Raw genomic sequence first — 20286 nt, 5'->3', positions numbered from 1 at the left:
TGAAAAAAATTTACCTATTCAATAGGTTAAAGGTCACTTTGGACCATTGGAAGCAAATTGATATTAAAGTTCGGATTATTAAAAAATAATCGAAAGTTGGGAGTATTTTGAGCGAATGAGACAAAGTTGGGATTATTCTTGTCAATTTTTCCTACAAAAAAAGACACTAAAGTAGAGTTTTTCCTATATTGTTTTTTGAGTTTTTCATAATAATATTAAAAATTTAGCGTTTTTAAATAAAATTCTAAATCGGCCCAAAACGGTCCGGTCCAGGTCTTGGACCGATTTTTTTGGTCCGGACCGGGTTCGGTCCTAGCTTAATCTGTCTGGTCTTCAATTCTTGAAATTAAATTTTTTGGTCTGGTCCAGGTCGGTACGGTCTGGTCTTAGACCGATGAACATCCCTATTCCTGATTACCCAAGGTTTGACTTTATGATAAGAGCTTGTTTGGTTGCACAAAAAATGGGGGAAGCAGAAAATCATGGGAATTGGAAATTGGATGAGTTGTTTGGTTGACAATAAAAAGTGTAAATGTGGGAATTACAAATTCACGAGAATTGTGACTTCCAAACATGGGAAATTAAGTACCTAACCCCCCTAAGATAAGTCAAAGTTCCCATGATTTGCAACTTCCTTCATCCCAAGTTCCCAACCGAATAAGTTTAGACAATTACTAGGTTTTGGATGTAGGTATTTAATTCCCATGAAATACAAATTCCCATGGGAAGTAAATTCCCATATCAAACAAACAACACCTAATTAAAAAAGCTTTTGGATATTAGACCGGTTATGCTTAGAGAAATAATTCCTTCTAGTAAAGGTTTGAGTCATGTTGAATCAAAATTTGCAATTATTTTTGTACAATACCTATATTCAAAAGAAAACTAACAATAGCGGTTGGGTAGAGGTAGAGAGTTAAAAAACAAATTTTAAAATTGTAAATAAATCAACAAAAATGTTCAACTAACGTGACATTTTTGTTAGAGGTGATAAAAAATCGAGCCGGGGCGGGCCTTGACACAATTTCTTGTGCCCAACCCACAAATAAGTAGCGGGTTAGTCAGATGAAAGCATGCTTTTTGGGCCGGGTTTGGGCTTTTTAACTAAAAATGTATTTTTATGTTTGTCCAAACCCGTCCTATTTTCAGGTCGGGCTAGCGGGCCGGACAAACGTTGATCACCTCTAATTTTTGTAATTATACAATCAACCACAACTCTACATTTAATGATTTATTTTTTATTTTAAATTTTGCCACCTGGTTGTGTTGAAGGAAATAAACTTGATTTTAATGAGGGTAGTAGTACTAGAGGTGTCAATTCAAATACTCAGATTAGGTTTGGTGAGGTCGGGTTCATTTCAAAGTTAAATCACACTCAACTATTGTATTCATACAAGACAAAGTCTAAACACAAAAATTTATTAAAATCCGATGTACAATATCATTATTGTAAATCGACTAGTTTGGACTCCACGTGCCGCTCTATGCCCCTCTCTTTCTCTCTCTATAATGATATAATATCTGCAATGGCAACCAACAAAGGAAAGAACGCTTTGATTAATCTTTCTTCATCTTCTTCTTCCGACGATAATGGCGACGATTCCGATTCTGCTTCATCTTCTAGGTATAGCAATTTTCATTTGTTTTTTTTTAAATGATAAATTATTTGCTGAATTTGAAGATATTTGTGAAATTTATTGAATTTGATTGATTTTTGCTAAAAATTTGGAAGAATGAAAAGTTTGAATTTGATTTAGTGGAGATGAATGTGAGTTGATTGACGATGACGATGATTACGAGATTGAAGATGATGAATCTGAGGAAGATGATTGTATAAAAGATGACTGCCATGGAACTGAAGATGATGATCATTCTCTCTCTAATCGAGTCATTCACTTTCTTCAAGGTTTTTAGTACTATTCTTTTCTGCTACTGTTTTAAAATTAGCTGCTTATCTTATTTCTTCGTTGTTGTTTATCTTGAAAAAAAAGGTCACTTTTGTGAAAAAAAAGGTCACTTTTGTGAAAAAAAGATGATTTTAGAGTAGTCGTTTGAAAAATGACTACCATATTATTTTAATAGTATATAATATGATTGGTTTATTTTTTTTCACCTTATAAAATGGTCACAATTAGTCTTATTATATCTACTATTCATACATATGTTTTGAAAATTTTAATCCAACATATAATAATTTTTTTTCAAGAAATTATAAAATAAGAATAAAAATTACATAAATGTAACTAAAAATTTGATAAATAAAAAAAATGTTGATGATACTATTTTATACCTAAAATAAAGTAAAATAATTAATTATCTGGAAAAAAATCCATCAATTATAAACTTTATAATCATGAAAACATTATGGTAGTCATACTTCAAATGACTACTGTAAAATTTTCAAAAAAAAGGGGGTTGTTAAATATCGTCCTCGAATATCTAACTAACGCCCGCAAAATAAAATAAAATTACGTATTTATCCTTATAATAACGATTATAAAAATAATTAATTTTACCTCAATTTCACACTTTTACCGTACACAAAACTTTTTACCGTTCTCTCTAGTGGTCAACGGCCACTAACGCTCATCGAACAACCACCCCAACCACCGTGAGTTTCAAAATCAAACAAATTTTTTACATTTTGCAAAATCAAATTCGTTAGATGTTATGGACAACGACGAAATACCAGAAACACAACCTTAGACGCTCGCCAAAGGCTCGTCAAATCGTACGGAATCGGTACGTCGCGATAATTTTTTTAAAAAAATTTGAAACCCAAGAAACGCCTAGAATTTTCGAATACCCTAGGCTGAAACGCCTAGTTTTTTCGAAACATCCTAGGCTATTCGAAAAAACTAGGCGTTTCTACCTAGGGTATTCTAAAAAACTAGGCGTTTCACCTCAAACGCCTAGATTTTTCATACAACCACACGGTTGTTCGCATGAACTAGGCGTTTGAGCCTAGGACGTGTGAAAAATCTAGGCGTTTGCCGCGAATTCAGAAAATAAAAAAAAACATTTTCTCCGTCGACGACCGACTTCCCTTTGTCCTTAATTACTCGTCATTATCGCGGCTGTGTAGATCGTGAAACCAGAGGTTAGGAGTTGGTGGTTAAAAGAGGAGGAGGAGGGGGAGGAGGTGGTGGTGGTGGTTAGTATGAAGAGGTTGTAGTGGTAGGTAGTATGAAGAGGGGGTAAATTGAAGGGGGTAATTTTTTTTTTATTAAAAAAGGGTAAATTTGTAATTTTAGTTTATTTTGCGGGCGTTAATTAGATATTTGAGGGCGACGTTTAGCTTTCCGCAAAAAGAAAGAGTCACTTTTGTGAAAAAAAAGTCACATTTGTGAAAAAAGGATCCCTTTTGTGAAATATGGGTCACTTTTGTAAACGAAAAAGGGTCACTTATATACGAAAAAGGGTCACTTTTTACAAAATGTTCGATGTACAATAAAATTATTGTAAATCGGGGACATGTAAAAGTTTTTGAAGTCTAATTACTAGTATTGAGTTTTTTCGAATCAGATCGGTCGGATTAGTGTTGGTTTGACACCTTACAAGTACTAGTACATTCGATTGCGCGCACGCACATACACGCAAGTATATAAATACATCTCACAAACAAAACTAAATCAAAAAGGGGGTAAATTGATCTGTCGAGAAGCTGGTGGAATACCCCTAACACGAAACACCCAGAGTGTTAAATTTTCAGATCATATAATCTCAAAAGAAGAGAGAATTTCATATTAATCCAAAAATTTCAAGAGAAATTAAACATGGCTCAAAACCCTCAATTGTTTCCTAATGGTATGCCTGTTCCTTTTTATGCTGAATTGTTCGTCTTGGCTAGAGATGGTGTTGAATTTGAGATCGATAAAATCCCCGGGTTAGAATTTCTCCTCCTTCAATTTCTGTTTTATAATGTTGTCGTTGTTTTTTTTTTTTTTTTTTTTTTTAATTTGGTATTCTGATGAATTTGAGGGTTGATTTGTTTAATTGAACGGGGGATTTGTGTATTTTTAGATTAGAAATTGGTTAATTGCTACGAGTTGTTTTGGTATCGAATTGAGCATTTTATTTCTTTTTCAAGATTCGTTTAATTTCTTCTAAGTTATGCGATTATTTTAATTTTTTAATTTTACTTTTTTTGGGTTTGGTGTTGAATTGGGTTTTTGGTTCTGCAGATATGATATTGTTTAAAGAGAATTCGAGCTTATAAATTGTTATTTAAAAAAAAAAAATCCTCTTTTTGGATGGAGCATTAAATTTGGATTATAGAGGACAAGAAGAGAATTGAGTAATTAAAACAAGTAGATTGAAAATACCAGAAGCTACATTGAACTGAACTTTTGCTTTAATTGGTTTGATACAAGCAAGTTTATGGGAGATGATATGTGATAGTATATGAGAGAGTTTTTGTAGAATAATGAAGGTGGTAGTATATGAGAGATGATATGTGATAGGTAAGCAAAAGGGATAAGATGAAGTGTTAGTCGACATTATCTTGATTTTTATGATTTTAGGGACGATTCTGAATTTGTAGTAACCTCCCTCCATCCCTACGAACTTGTTTATTTAAGGGACGATTCGTAATTTGTAAGCAAAAGGGATAAGATGAAGTGTTAGTGGATTAGATTATTGAAATTTTCTTTGCCTACATTTGCTGGCTATGAACAAAATTTCTGAAGGGTAGTGTGAATTTTCTCTTGGCAAATTCTCTTTACCTACATTTGTTGGATGTGAACAAAGGTAGCGTGAATGTTCTTTTGGGGTAGGACTTTGAGAGATGAAAGAAATGCTTTTATTCATGACGAATAGGGAGGGATACGATTGAAGCTTGAACTTGGTAGGGGTTGTTTCTTTTGCAAGAGCAGTGTAAAATATCATAAATTCTTTCCTTTAAGTACCGCCAATATTGAACTACCATAACTTCCTAAGTCCTTAAAGTACCGCCTGTATTAGATGAACTTGTATCATAATATTGGCATTATTCAAAATTCATGGTTTAGCCTTTTAAGAGATATCCTTCACAAGCACTTATTGCTAGCTAAGTATATAGTGGATTGGTGTTGAGGTTTGTATATGAATTTTTTTCAAAGACTTTGTGCTCTTGTATTATTCTTAGCTTTGTACAAAGATTTTAGGTTAATACTTCGACCACCGGAATCCTATTAGTAACCAAACCACAATGCTTGATCATGAGCTGTATCCTGTAATCTACCTCACGTGTTTGTCCTGCAACCTTTATTCCAAACTAGTTTCTTGAGCTGTTAGCTACACTTGCATTTTTTTATTTTCACAATTTTGGAAGATGGTCTACAGTAATACAATGTGCCATTAATTAATAGCGGTTTAAGTGACTAGGAAATTTGCAAATATGTATTACATCCACTCATCCAGTACCTACGGATAATTGTTAGAGCCTAATAATGAGGCACTCCATTTTGCCTGTGGGTAGGTTCATGACCAGGTGTCTGCTTGATTAGTTGTTATGTGTCATTTCCTAGTACCGTCACGAGATTAATAACTAAATTTGATTTTATAATTCTGCCTTCAAATTTTGTTTTTGAACGTGTGAAGGTGTTTATTGCTATGGCTTTCATGTGTGCTACATTGCTACAGTGCTATTGTATGGAGTATGGATATATGAGGATCTCATCAATTATAATAAAAAAGTATCCTTTCGGTTAGAGATATCATCAAATTTTTATGCATCATTTTTGCTTTACCAGTGACATCTTTGTCTGGAATGAGTGATGAGTGGAAGACACCACTGCTACAAGATTTTTTTTATTTATTTTATTTTTTTAAAATCATGTTAAATCCTTGAACTTTTAAGTTTTAGAAACGTGAAAATTACTTTTAGATGGAGGGAGTCTCATTATTTACCAAAATTTTCTTTGTACATGCACAAAAGGAAAAGACTAAGATGTAGATGGAATTATATTTTGAAGTTGAGTCAAATAACTTAACTATGACTTGCTGAATTTATTGATAAACCCTGTCAAAAAATAAAAAATAAAAAATAAAAAAATAAATAAATAAAGGATTTTTTTTTATAAACAAAGGTTATAGCTTTAGGGAGAAGTTCTGCAGCTTTAAAATTATTGTTTCTTTCAGTTCTGCAATTATTACCTCGTCTTCAAGTTGCTTAATATTATCCATTATGCACTATTGTTTGTCTCATTTGTGCTTTACTGGCTTCTAGGAGCGGAAAAGTGAAAGCTAAGGGGACTATCTACTTGTCAAATGTGCGCATGGTATTTGTTGCAAGCAAGCCTGTTGGGAATTTTTATGCATTTGATATGCCTCTGGTATACGAACTTTTCCTTGGTGAATGCTTATGTGTTGATTTTTACTTTCTAGTTGAATTAAAAAGCTAATCCATTAACCACTTTTTATTATGTGCTCAGCAATTGTTTATCGTTTTATTATGCGTCTTTGTCATTCCAATTTTAAACCTTTTTTCGTCCTTCCCTACTACCCTCTATTGATTTAGAGTTGTTTGTAGCGAATTCTTGGTGTCATGTATTTCTTTCTTGCCAACAGAAACTGTCTTATGCTTATAGTGTAGCATTTTTTTATTTATTTTTTTTATTTTTGGAATTGAAGAAGAATTCAACTATTTTAATGAAAAGCTTCATCTGAAGTGGAAGTCACATAAGTATATGTATTATTTTTTTGTTTTTTTGTTTTTTGGGGTATTTTGTATTCTGTATTTTGATGGTTTAACACTATAGTGATCTACGTTGCTTTTCTGCAGTTGCATGTTCATAGTGAGAAATTCAACCAACCAATATTTCATTGCAACAACATTTCCGGACATGTGGAACCAGTGAGTTTTCAAACTATCAATTTGCGCAATGGTCACTCTTTAGAGTTTGGACAGTCCTTGTTTTCTGACACTTCAAACGTGCAGGTTATACCTGAAAATGAGAACAGGGCTTTATACTCAACCCACTCATTCAAGATTTTGTTCAAGGAGGGCGGCTGTGGTACCTTTGTCCCATTGTTCTTTAACTTGATCAATTCCGTAAGGCGCTACAATCAGCACGCTGCACCTGCTCCAGAGCCTCGTATTGATCCTCTACGTGCAGCACAAACTCCTGTGGATGAAATGATGAGACATGCGTAAGTATATTTTTAATATTTTAGAGTCATTGAGATAATAGTGGACCTTGAGGTAGTTTACAAAACCAGAACTATATTTCTGCAGGTATGTTGATCCAAATGATCCTACAAAGATCTTTCTGCAGCAACCTACACCAGAGTCAAATTTGAGACGACGTACATACCATTCACAAGGGGACACCTCCATGTAGTACTAACTTGTTTCTTGTGTGGAAGGTCTACCAAGTAAAGATAAGAACATTATGCTTTCAGTTCATATTCGTGATGACTAAGATGCTCTCATGGATTGTTAATACCTCTTGTATTTTCATCATTTTATGGAGTCAGGACCTTGTATTATACTAACATCATTGGCTTTATAATAATAATGTATTGTATATTCTGCAGTAAGATTTATGAGTTTTTTTTTGGGTTTTCTGATATATATTGATTATATTCTGAAGGTTGCAGTCATGTTATGTGTATATGATGTTATCTACAGACTACTAATACACAAGTATGATTTTTCCTACTTATTGAAAATGCCACCAAATTGCTAGGCATTAACACCCTACACATAACAAAAACATGCATGACTGCATGAGGCTGTAACGAGTGAGCATACAAGTGATTATGAATCACTAACAAACGTCTTCCTAGAAGACACTAACAGTCTTGTTTTTCTTTTTCTTTTTCTTAAGTTTTTCGTTGGTGTAAGTGTATAACCACCCTTTTGGTATTTTATTAGATTATCCCAACAACTATCTTAAATATCTTTATAATATCAGTTAACTAACAAACTATAATACTAGTTAAAGAAAAAGCTTTATAAGATTGATGATCATTTGTTCTTGATTAATGGTTAATATCCCACCATGCTATGGAATAACCGAATAACTATTTAACTAGAGAGTTTTGACCAATATTTGAACTTCTTTGTCAATGAAATCTCTGACGTTCGGTGCTTATGGCTTAACTAAGATAGTTAATCTTAATCTTGTCTTCCTTAGATTAAGCACAACATAGAGTAGTCTATAATCAAACAATATACATTATGTTATGATGAAGCTTTTAAACAGAAAAATAATTCATTTGAGGTATAAGGTTTGAGAGCATAACGTTCTCTTTTGGAAATAACTTTTACTTAATTTGATAAGATTGCAACACTCATATATTACAATACTTTAAACTTAAACTTCAAACAAATATGACAAGATCTAGAGTTTTTTTCTACTTTAACAACGATGGAAAATCAATCTTTCTCTTACGGTGAGGATTTTCTCTAAAGGACACTTTAAGAACTCAAAAAGACTCTGAAACTTTCTTCAAGTTTGCCTTGCACACCTTGCCTACAAATCTTTATATAGAGGAACTAAAGTTACATACTCCATAGGATTCCAATCTACAAAGTGAACAATTGATGATTGTTGTGGACTTGTGGGCAGGGGCAGACCCACGAAGGTATAAAGGGGGTAGCATAGCAAAAAAAAAAAAAAATATTGATAAAAGAGACCGGTTGTCTAGACAACATAAATCTTTTATGCTTCCTTATGAAATTAATGCCAAAATGCCGTTGCTTTCTATTTTAAACTAAAAGAGACCTATGTTTTATATGTGTGCATGATTAATTTGTATTCATCTAATTTTTTTTAAAATTAATTTTGCTAAAGGCTCTCATTAAGCTATAAAAAATAATAAAGTAGTAGAATCTATGATTTTTAAATTATAAAATAAATATATACTCAAAGTTTGATGCGTTAGTCGTGCATAATAAGAATATCATAAATAATTAAAGCATTAAACACATCATATACTTATAGAAATAGCATGATTCGCTCTTCACTCTTGCCCATTCATGATTATGCTTCATCACCTGAAAAGCTTCTCTCTACTTGTTTCCACTACTCTCCATTAAAAATGGGTCATCATAGGGCCAAGATAAAGACAAGGCCAACAAACACACAAAACACACAATTAGCAAAGCTAAGTACATAAGCTTAATTAACACACTAACATACAATTACCTATCAACACACAACTTACCTTGTTGCACCTGTTTTTCAAGCATACAACATTCAACAAAACTTCTCACTAGACAACTACAAAATTTATTTAGCGTTGACTACGCATCGAACGGGTTTCCCACTAACCCCCCCCAAATGAATTGAAGTTACTGACACGGGAGCTAACCGTGCCAGCATCAATAACCACTCGTAAGTGGCGGAATTCCTGCGCATAATAATAATAAAAGGAATGTACAACGTCCTGTACTCCAGCAGAAGTTATGATCAAATATAAAGTCACATAACTCCCCCCATATGTTCATACTCAAGGTATATACGTTCCAAGAGTTTTGGTGCGTAATCTCTTTCACTTTACGTTATTTACAGATTATTAAACTTGGTGATGACTCTCAAACCATAATAATTCAATCAACAATAATTATTCAAACAATCAAATATACCGATTTAATTCTTGAATAACTAATGACCACATATTATTTAATGTTGAACCCTTTTTAAATCTACCTCGGTGTCAATGACACCTTAAACGCTTAATGCACCAAAATCCTATCCCTCGGTGTTAAAAACACCTTAAGTGCACTAAAGCACCGACATACAATTTATTCCTCGTGTACATAGACACTTACATAGCTCCTTTCTCATGCTTAAAGCATCAATAAAAATTATATGAACCATAATAAAATTTCCTTTTAATATTCCAAACCAAATTAAACATTTAGTTTAATTAAACATGCTCTCTAACATGCCATAAATAAAAGTGTGGTTCATAAACAATATTCCAAACTATAATTTTCCATCCATTAATCCATGACAAATAAATCATGCTTCATAATTCAATCACCAACAACAACCAAAACATAATTTCCATTCCAAAACTAGCATGATACTACTTTTAATCAATTGAACACATTTAGCATGCTACTACATCAATAAAATTATGCTAAGTACGCGAACGTACCTTGAATAAGATTTTAAAATCGCCACGATTAATAGAAATCACTCACTTCGAAGTCTCCTACAATTTAAAATAATAAAAGAGTATTAAAATCCTCTCTACACAAATTTCCAGCAATATATACTATTATAAAACCCCTCATAATTTAATTAAAATAAGCTTAAATTATATTTAAAACATCATACTTTAATCCCAATTAATGGGTAATTGAAATTCATTAAAGAAACTTGATTTTTAATGCACTACCAAAAATTCCAGCATTATATTTTAATGAAAACTTACTGTATTTAGGCCTTAAAACACTTTAATCAAAGATTTAAACCATTGTATATCATAATCCTTCAATAATTCATAATTCAAGAACCTAGGGTTTCAAAAATTAGGGCTTTTCAATTAAAATAAAATCTAAAAATAATTTACATGATACTCATAATCAAACATCATAATCTAATCACAAAACTCATAATTAATAATTAGATCTAGGATTAAATTAGTTTTAAAAACAAAAGATTAAATTTTTTTTTTGTTTTTTGTTCGTGAAAACCGGGCAGCCGACAGTCACCACGGTTTCTGCCAGCGCCGGTGGCTACCTGCTGCTGGCGGCTGGTGGTGGTCGGAGGTGAGGGTGAAGGCCGAAAGGGGAGGGGGAAAAAGAAAGAAAAGAAAAAGAAAAATAAGGAAAAGGAGAGAGAAGTTTACCTTGGGTTTTTCTCCACTCTAGGCAAAGTTTGATTTGCCTAAAGTGTTGAATATTTATACCCCTTCTCTAGAAACCGTTCTCCCTAAACTTTCCTTTTTTCAATCTTTCCTAATCCCTTCCCTAATAAAACTTTACTAAAATAAAACTTTCCTAAATTAAACCTCAACTTAAATAAAATAATTAATTAAATAAACTTTCCTTTTATAAAATATTTCTAAACTTATTAAAATGAATAATTAAAATACTTTAAATAAAACCTTTTAATTTATTTAAATACTTCTCAAGATACTTATTTTAAATAAAATACGTATAAAAATACGAGGTATTACAGTCGCCGCCGACCACCAGCCCCCGCGCCTGCTGTTCGTCCTTTCTCTCTCCTATTTTCTTTACTTTTCTTTGTTTTATTAATGATTTAAAGGTTCAATCTTTGTTAAAATTTTATTCTAAATTATTATTATTATGGTTTGATATTATACATGAGTTATAAAAGATTATGAATTTATGAGTTTTGACATGTTTAATTTATAATACAAAATTTCAAATTTGTTTAATTAAGAAAATAAGGGCTTAAATATTGATTTTTTATGTTTTAGAGCTTGAAAACGTGCTAATCAAGTTATCTAATCATACTATGTTTAAATTACGTTAAAGTATAATTATTTTGATTATGTATAAAATTTCAGAAAATTAAAGTTTCAATTTTTATGAACAAGTTGTGTTAATTTCATATTTTTATGCTTCTAATCTTATAAAATAATTATTATGGGTATTTCATGATTAAAAAGCCTTGAACTTTAAATTCTAATCTCAAGGATAAATTTTCAGATTTTATACTTTTTATTTTGAAGCCTCTAATTGCATTGAATTGGTATTTTTTGGATTTTTAACACACTAATCTACTATATAATGATTATTTCAAGTAATTATGTTTATGGGGTTATTTTATAAACTTAAACCAAATTTTCAGATTATTCACTTATTTTAAAGTTGTTGGAATTTTATGTTATAAGCTATATTTTTATGATTTTAGCACATAAACTTATAGTGAACTAATGAATTATTAACCTTGACTATTGGGAGTAATTTAAAAGCAATATTTTGATGGTTTAAGAGGTTTTAAAGTAGTTTGGTACTGCTGTAGATTCAATTGCTTGGGTGTTGATTTAATTCTTGTTGTTTGGTTTAGGAGAGGACTTTGTAGAAGGCGACTTCTAGTTCCTAAAGTGGCCAATCGAATCGTTTACACAAGGTACGTACGAGTTACGAAACCTTGCTTTTAGATGCATGTTTAGGGACGGATCGAGAACTTAGTATCATGTATAGAGAAGACTGGGCTAAATTATTTGGTTATACACTGTGATTTCCGTATGTTATGCATTACTCTATATTGCAAGTATTGTTTATGCTCTAATTATGCATGATGCGCTTAGAGGCAAAGGTATGTGATTTGGTGAAATGATTCATTTATTACTCGTTCATGATCATGAAGATAGAATGAGTAAAGGAGGAAATTTAAGTCTTATAAGACGAGGTTAAGATTGTGGGGTGTTTTATGCACTCAAGGTGTTTATACACCGAGGTAGTTAAATGAATAAATGATAAATGTTGCTTGTCACTAATAAATCAAGAATTGAAATTAGAAGCTTACTTTACTTGATTGAATTGATATTGGATTGATTGTATTGTTTTGCAAATGAGTCATCACCAAGTCTAAACTTGTAAATCACGTAAAGGACAAGATGGATGAGCAATAAAACTCTGGATTTGTGCATATCTAGAGTAATGACAATCAGGGGTTGGTGTATACGGGGTATTAGCCGTGCCCTTTTCTTGAGGCCGCCTGATCTACGAGTCTCTTATTTCAAATACTTTTCAAAAACTAGGAGTTAGGTGAGATCTCATACTAGCTACGGTCACGGAGTCGCGCCCGTGGTCGTTGGATGTTTTATTGATGTTTTCGAAAGGAGGCATGAGGTTTTTCTTTTATGATGTTCCAAATGGAGCATGGGTTGGACAACCTTGTCTATTGCTTAATCCAATGAATAAAATGATGAGTTAACTACTTTTAATTAGTGAAGTCTTAGTAAACTAATAGTCGAGTCGTGTGTTGAGTCTAAAATTTGATAATATATGATGATTGATTATTAGTAGCATGCTAGGGATTTCTTATTATGTTTCGCAGCTTGTATGTACTCAGCTTTGCTGATTACGTGCTTTGTGTGTCTTTCCCTGGTCATGGCCTTCGCCTTTCAATGACCCTGTGACGATCCAATTTTTTTACACTTGTAATATTGGGGAGCAGATTAACCACAGGTTCTTACACATGCAGCATTCGTATCTAGGTGGTGGGATCTTGAGTTGAGTGTTGGTTGCTTTTCTCAATTATTTTGCTATTTACTTTTGAAGTTATTTAAACTCGATTTCATTTTTATACTACTTCTACTGGTTTGAGTATTGAATAAGGGCCTTGATGGTTCCAAGTTGTAAGACTTAACTTGGTTTTGTTTGTTGGTTTTGAAACTTACTTATAACTGATTTAGTTTTTCCGCTGCTAATTTTTGATATAGCCTTAACGTTTGAACACGTGGGGATAGTACGTCAGTATTTCTCTTGGTGTAGACACCAAATTTTGATCCCCTATTTTCCATAATTTTTATTACTTTCAGTTAACTAATAAATTATAATAATAAGATCTGATTTTGCTAACGACAACCGCAATAATTAGACATAAAAGACAAATTCAAGTAGTGTTTATTTATAATTTTGGAGTATACAAAACTCTTACAATTTGTACTCCTAATTTACGAACAAAATACGATATTAATTCGAAGCATAACTCGAACCTTGTACACTCCGTGCCGGGAACTTCAAGTCTTCATTTATTCATGATTATGAAAATCATTAACGCCATTAGTAGCACCACTAACGCCATGATCAAAGCTAAATATAAATTTAGCACTCGAAAATGCTCGTCGAACGGAGATGGAGCTTGACGATTTTGGTTGCCGGGATCCATGGAAACCGAAGAGGAAAAGGCAAGGGGTGTGTTTTTTGAGTAAAGGGTGATTTCGGATAAGGGAAATCTCCCTTTTATAAGGGATAAATCTTATCCGTATTTTTGTCATATCCCAATTGTATAATCGTTTAGTCTAATAATAGTAGTAAGTGTATCTTTTAAAAATAACATAAAATAAAAACAATGTTGTTACCAGTGACATATGTAATAATCATGTCGTTTGACATATCCTGGTCAATAGTATCAAATTTTGACCCTTTAATCTGTACATTTTTAAAACCGTGACCATTTCTAAAGTATCACTTTCTAACCCCTAATAAATTTTTAGTACTACTGATTCCTTTTTATCCTATTGTTATTATAATTATTCTACTATTTTTATATTATAAGTGGGTTCATCATATGTTATGTAAATAATTGTTACATTGTTGTTGGATTTTGTTTGACGATATGCCTAACCCATTAACATATTCATGGCTTTTGTTCCTTTATAATTTTATTATTTTCTTTTTTTAAAAAAAAAGGGAAAAATACAAATCATAAAGGATAAATTAGCATATTTTGATTATGTAAAAGAATGCAAAGCATGCATGCATTACACTAAGCTATTACCAATGCTAACAAATTAAAGTCACGGTTTTCCCCCTCCCCAACTTATCATTTTTATTTTTATTTTATTGTGTACTTTAATTTTTTTATTTTTCACTCATAAAATGCATTTTTGTTAGATTTCACTTTGTTAATAACGTAATGCTACTACCTTATATTTCATCTTCTTCCTTCCTATTCAACTTCCCACCAAAACACCATTACCACTTACCTTCATGAGTCATCTTTTCTCTGTTTCACACACTCAGAAATAACAAGTGTAAGTATGCATGCTATTTCTCTTCCGGGTTATTGCAATGACGACAATATTGACAGTAAAAGAGTGGCTCCAAGCAAAGATACCTCTGCCATTACCACTCATTTGATATGTCAAATCTCTACAGGAAAAGAAAATGGTAAGCCATGGTTGTAATTTAGCAACGAGAATCAGAAAATGGTGTGATATGACAATACGTTGTATCACTGAGCTGTGTTTCTTCCCAAATGGTAAGGTGATATGACTATCCACAATCAATGACAAACAACTTTTTTTTCTTGTTATTTTCTGATAAGTAGGTGGTGTAATAGTCGTATTTTGCTATGGTGAGTTTAATATACGAAGAGTAAGTACACTCTTCAAAAGAAAGTAGTACTAATTAACCATTGTATTTAAATTATATTAGTACTTTTAATTATTTTTAGTCATTAATAATATTGTCTTTTGTTCAGTCAATAGTAATTAAGTTTTACATAAAGTAGTAGGCTATTCTATTTGTCCTCTACCTCATTAAGACGTTTTTTGGTTATAATTTCTACCTAACTCTTGTATTCGTACGTATTTATTTCGTATAACAGTATATTCTTTGTATTTTGTATTTTAGCTCCCATTTGCTCCCATATATATACCACCCCACTCTTCACGAAAAGGGGGAAGGAAAAAATATCGAAGAGAATAGTAAAAAAAAAAAAAAAAAAACCATAAAAGAAGTATAAATTATTTCAGCATTATTATTAGACTTAAAAAAAAAAAAAGCAATCAAAATTTTTATCTTTCGTAAAAAAAAAAAAAAAAAAAAATATTGTAGAAAGACTTGGCCTAATTTTAATTCGATCATTTTGACACTATCACGCTACTCTTACTAACTCCTCAAGATAGCTACTCAAAGTCAAAGGTAATATTTTCTTTCTTTTTATTTGTGATTTCATATTATTTTTACATACATTTACTAACTTTTCTACTTTTGTGTGTTCCATAACCTCCTAGGACACTATACGTGCCGGTTTCCTAATTTGGAAACCAAGTAGAATTTGACCGACCGCGAGCGAGTTTGAGAGTGAGTATACATGGTTTGTTTGATTTTTCTTTTCTTGTATGTATCATCATTATGTAGAGTATGAAATGGAAGCAATGATAATTGTACAAAATGCATAAGGAAGCTCCAAAGAATGAATGATGGAATTCTAGCAAGATAGCATTTTCGACCACTTTATTTTATTATGTAAAAAAATCTTTTTTTATTATAAAATTAAGAAAGAAAATTTTTACAGTAAGCTTATGTATTTAGGAGTGTATGAGACTTGGAATTTTATAAAAATAAATTTTAACCAATCCACAATAAATCAGACATGAAGACATAGTAAGACCACAAATTTTTTACTACAAGTCTGTCTATTTGCCAATTTTCGACCAATATCCTTTTTAATAATAAAATTTGAATTGACTATCTAGAAAGAAGATTCCTTAAGTTTTGTAAATTGGGGTCACACGTTCCCATAGGATAAATACTCGATTTTTTATGATTTTTACAAAACAAGGTAACAAAATGATAAACTGATTTGAGGCTGTCTTCCCCAACCAAGCTTACTCTTTTTATTTGGCATATCAAATGACTTCTAAAAAGGGAGAATTTTCTACAAAGCATTTATATGCTTGTCCTTAACATACCATTAAAAGGATCATGCCAATTTCGGAGTACTTTGACCATTATCACCCAATTCCCCATGAACGTCTCAAACTGGAGTGTTTTTAAAGAAAATTCATTATTTTTCAATTCCACCGTTGGATGAATCCCAATTTATTATATGTTATAGAAGACTGATAGACCTTTCCAGGGATCTATCATATGCTCAAATCCGACCGTTAAAACTTGAGTTATGGTGTCCGAAATATTAAGGAAATTTTCTAAACACTTAAGTTCCTTTTTTTTTTTTTAAAGAAAGAATGAACTTTATTATATAATTTGTGTCACCATATTATATACACCTCTGGTATTTTTTTTTTCTTTAAAAGATTTAAATTTAAGTCATTTGAGGAAGCTATAAATTACTCATGCCTTAAGTTGATATTAATCCAAAAAAGAGACACATATGTGTCACTTTTAGACTAACACTCTTTTTTCTTAAAAAAAAAAAGGGGTCTTCTTCCTCCTATGACTATATGAAAGGAGAGGTATAAATAATTCATTTATTTCGGAATAGAATGTCTTACTTTTTTATATATATAAATCTTGTTTAAGTTTTAATTCCATCACCGTTCGGAGGAGCAAAATTTCCTTATGCATTTCTTAATAAAGAGACAACTAATTTTTAATTAAGTGAAATATTGCTTTGCATGCTTGTATCATTTTATTAATAAAATAAACCTTTCGAGTTGTGGTTTATGGCCTATATTTAAATGATAGGGTAAAATTGAATATTCAATCATGATAGGTTATGAGATGATCTTTTGCCACAGAGAACTATACTTTTAAAGTTTTATTATCTCTGATAGATCGTTTACGTAATCTGACATGATCAAGGTTTTCAATTCACTACCTATCATTTAGATTTAAGCCATATGGAATGTCCATTTTGCATAAGTCAATTTCCTACAATCCAAATAAATTTCCTTTGTATTCTTCTCGATTCATACCAAGTAAAATACCCCTTTTTATCAGACTCCAATAAAGCCCATACAATCTCTTTTCAGAAGTTGGTCAACCCTAAGTAAAGCCGTTGATTGAAACGCATTTTCCAAATAAAAAAGCATTCTCCTCAAAGAAACTCCTATGGTGTCGCTAATTTTAGTGACTTCCTCAACCTTGATAAATTGACCTCCATCTTGAAAGCAAGATTGCTCAGCCTCATTCAAATAACCCCATACGGATCGACCACCCTTCCCAAAAAAAAATATAAACCTTCTTGAAACCTCGTATGGAATCTTTGACCATGTATAAATGGACGTTCGTAAGAACTACGTAGGGTTTTGATCCGGGAGTGGATTCAAATCCCACAATGAACGGTACGTAGGGCAACTTTAATGCTCAAACCCACCATATATCGTAAGGTTTAATTCACTTTTATTTTACATTTGAGTGTGATTGACAATGTGGAAATTTTCGTGTTTTTATGCATTAGTTTAAGGAAAAGTATGTGAATAACCATAACCAATTAGCAACGTACTAGTAAGAGCTTGTTCATTAGAACAGAGGAAGAGACGAGTTCCAAACGTTCGATCTTCCTAACTTATACCCCGTACCTAGATCTCTAATTTTCCTAAGACCATACTTATATAGTGCCTCACCTAATGGAGTCAATGTCGTTTTCTATTTGAAAACGATCATAAACAAAAAGACCGTATCTATTCGGGCAAAAATAGAGTGGCGACTCTAATTTCTTTTTTTTAGTCAAATTATCGACTTACGTGGGATTTTGACTTCTGATTCTAATTAGTCAAAAATGGGGTACCACACTTGTATATTGTTCAGGGTACTCACAGGTTTAAAGAGAGAATTATTGAGGTGTTACATAAACCTAAATCGGAAGTATTACCGCCACACTCAACAACTTATCAAGTGCTAAGGCTTACAAAATCCCAATAATTACAACTCAATAAACTAAGTGAGCTAGCTTTTTATACAACTTTACAAACTTATTATAATAGACTTATCGAAACACTTGAGCTCCTTTAGCTACGATCACTTAATCAACTTGACTTCTTACCATTAAGAACAAATTCCAAAATAGATCGTCGTAGGGCCACCATAAAAAAACACATGGCCGCAAACACAAGTAGCACAACAAAACAAACACACACATGCGTCAGCAAAAATAAAGCTGAGTAATCACCACTTATAAAACACATGATAAAAATAATAAAATAATTAATATAACTAGATCACTTAAATAGCCGCAAACACAAGTAGCACAACAAAACAAACACACACATGCGTCAGCAAAAATAAAGCTGAGTAATCACCACTTATAAAACACATGATAAAAATAATAAAATAATTAATATAACTAGATCACTTAAATAACGTTTTTAAACTAGATTACACTTATATACCTCAAAGGTAAAATAACTTTGTACTCTGAAACAACCTTTGTCAAACCCAACCTTGAATAATAATAAAATCCTTCACTCAATTAATTCATATAACTAATAATTGTGACATGCTCTTAGTTCTATATATACCTAGCCTTGGATAGATACGGGTAATTTGAATAAATAAACCAACAAGTATAAAACCTTGAATACTCTCGATAACTAGAAAATACCTTGAATCTCACTATAGGGGACCATATAAAAATATTCGGGTATTACATTTTTAATCCCTCTAATGACTGCAACAATTTCCTTTTGCATTGTAGGATAATTTAACTCGGCTTTATTAAAACTTCCACTGTTAGTTGTATCTATAAAGTCTTTCATTTTCTTTGATTTTTAACAACACTCCAGTGCTTATTGATAGCATTTGTGATGAGCGTCATTTATGGCGCTCAAAAGAATAAGATTTAGGTTCTTTTTCTCTATTTTCTTTCATTATTTTCCTATATTTTTCTTAGTTTTATTTGGTTTTCCATTTTAATAACTCATTTTGAGTTTTGTTTAGTTTTTATGTGTTTTTCATTATTTTAGTCCTTAATTCGTAGTTTTAGTTTTATTTCCTTTATATTCAATTTTACTTTATTTATTTTTATTTTATTTATTTTTATTTTATTATGTCCCGATCCTTTCCTCGTATTGTGTGTAGGTGTGAGTTCGACCTTCGGTTTCAAGTCAAGCAAGTCCGACTTTCGGGTTAGAGTCAAGTGCCAACTTTCATAAAGCGTTGCTGCCTCCTAGTCTTCTGCACATCACCCTTGCTGCCAACATACCCTTCACCCCACCATTTCTTATCCTTCACCACACCGAGCTCCCCTGCTCCCAGCCAACACAACATCCATCTATCCACCAATTTCCCAACGCCATCACTCCGACCACCAATCACCACCACTTCCCCTATTCCCTGCTCCTCCACACAGCAGACTCCACCTCACATAGCTGCTGCCCCCCTCACGCACACTCCACCACCAGCAAACACAAATCAGCCATTCGCACCTTTCCTCCCTCAATTAACCACAGCTGCAACTCTACTTTCCCCTGCAACCCGCATCAACCACCAGCCGCAGCTTCCACCTCCAATCATCACCGAAACCACCAGCCCAAACCGCCAGCACCTGCCACCACCAATTACCACCTTCGCACCAGCTTCCCCTGTTCCCGCAACTTCCCCTAGCTGCCAACAGCCACCTCTGCAGCCCCTGCTGCCCGCAAACAACCACCAACATCCCGCAGCAACCACAGCCGTAAGACCACCCAAAACCGCCACCACCTGCTGCCTCCTTCGCCAATTAAATCAAGCTAAACCACCCACCGTAGCCACCCTTTTCCACCGCACTAAATCAACCCCAATTCAATTGAAATTCCCCGATGACGCGGGTGTGAGAGTAGCGGACGCGGGCTCGATGTCACAAATCAGGCAGTAAGTAGCCGCGGTTGTCCCGAGGTCTTCCCGCGGACGCGGTGGCTCTAGAGAGGGCGCGGCTTAGACCACCATGGGCGCGGCTTTCTGGGTTCAATTTGAAC

At 32.8% G+C, this 20286-nt stretch overlaps 1 protein-coding gene across 1 annotated transcript; it reads left to right on the top strand.

The window, feature by feature from the left end:
• The first annotated feature begins 3646 nt into the window (after positions 1-3646).
• Positions 3647-7551, top strand: LOC145572158 (UPF0664 stress-induced protein C29B12.11c-like). The gene is made up of 5 exons (XM_081631178.1): positions 3647-3886; positions 6209-6314; positions 6764-6835; positions 6920-7131; positions 7217-7551. Exons 1-5 carry the CDS (start codon positions 3777-3779, stop codon positions 7320-7322), a joined length of 606 nt encoding a protein of 201 aa, XP_081487304.1. The 5' UTR covers positions 3647-3776; the 3' UTR covers positions 7323-7551.
• The last annotated feature ends 12735 nt before the right edge of the window (positions 7552-20286 follow it).

Source organism: Chenopodium album, chromosome 12 (assembly GCF_948465745.1).
Source record: "Chenopodium album chromosome 12, dcCheAlbu1.1, whole genome shotgun sequence".
Classification (NCBI taxonomy): Eukaryota; Viridiplantae; Streptophyta; class Magnoliopsida; order Caryophyllales; family Amaranthaceae; genus Chenopodium; species Chenopodium album.
The sequence above is the reverse complement of the archived record's forward strand: the minus strand, read 5'-3'. Positions and strand labels throughout refer to the sequence as shown.

Coding starts and splice junctions, on each gene's coding strand:
- LOC145572158 (XM_081631178.1), top strand. CDS start 3,777: ATGGCTCAAAACCCTCAATTGTTTCCTAATGGTATGCCTGTTCCTTTT. Junction 3,887..6,208: donor GAGATCGATAAAATCCCCGG/GTTAGAATTTCT, acceptor ACTGGCTTCTAG/GAGCGGAAAAGTGAAAGCTA. Junction 7,132..7,216: donor GATGAAATGATGAGACATGC/GTAAGTATATTT, acceptor ATATTTCTGCAG/GTATGTTGATCCAAATGATC.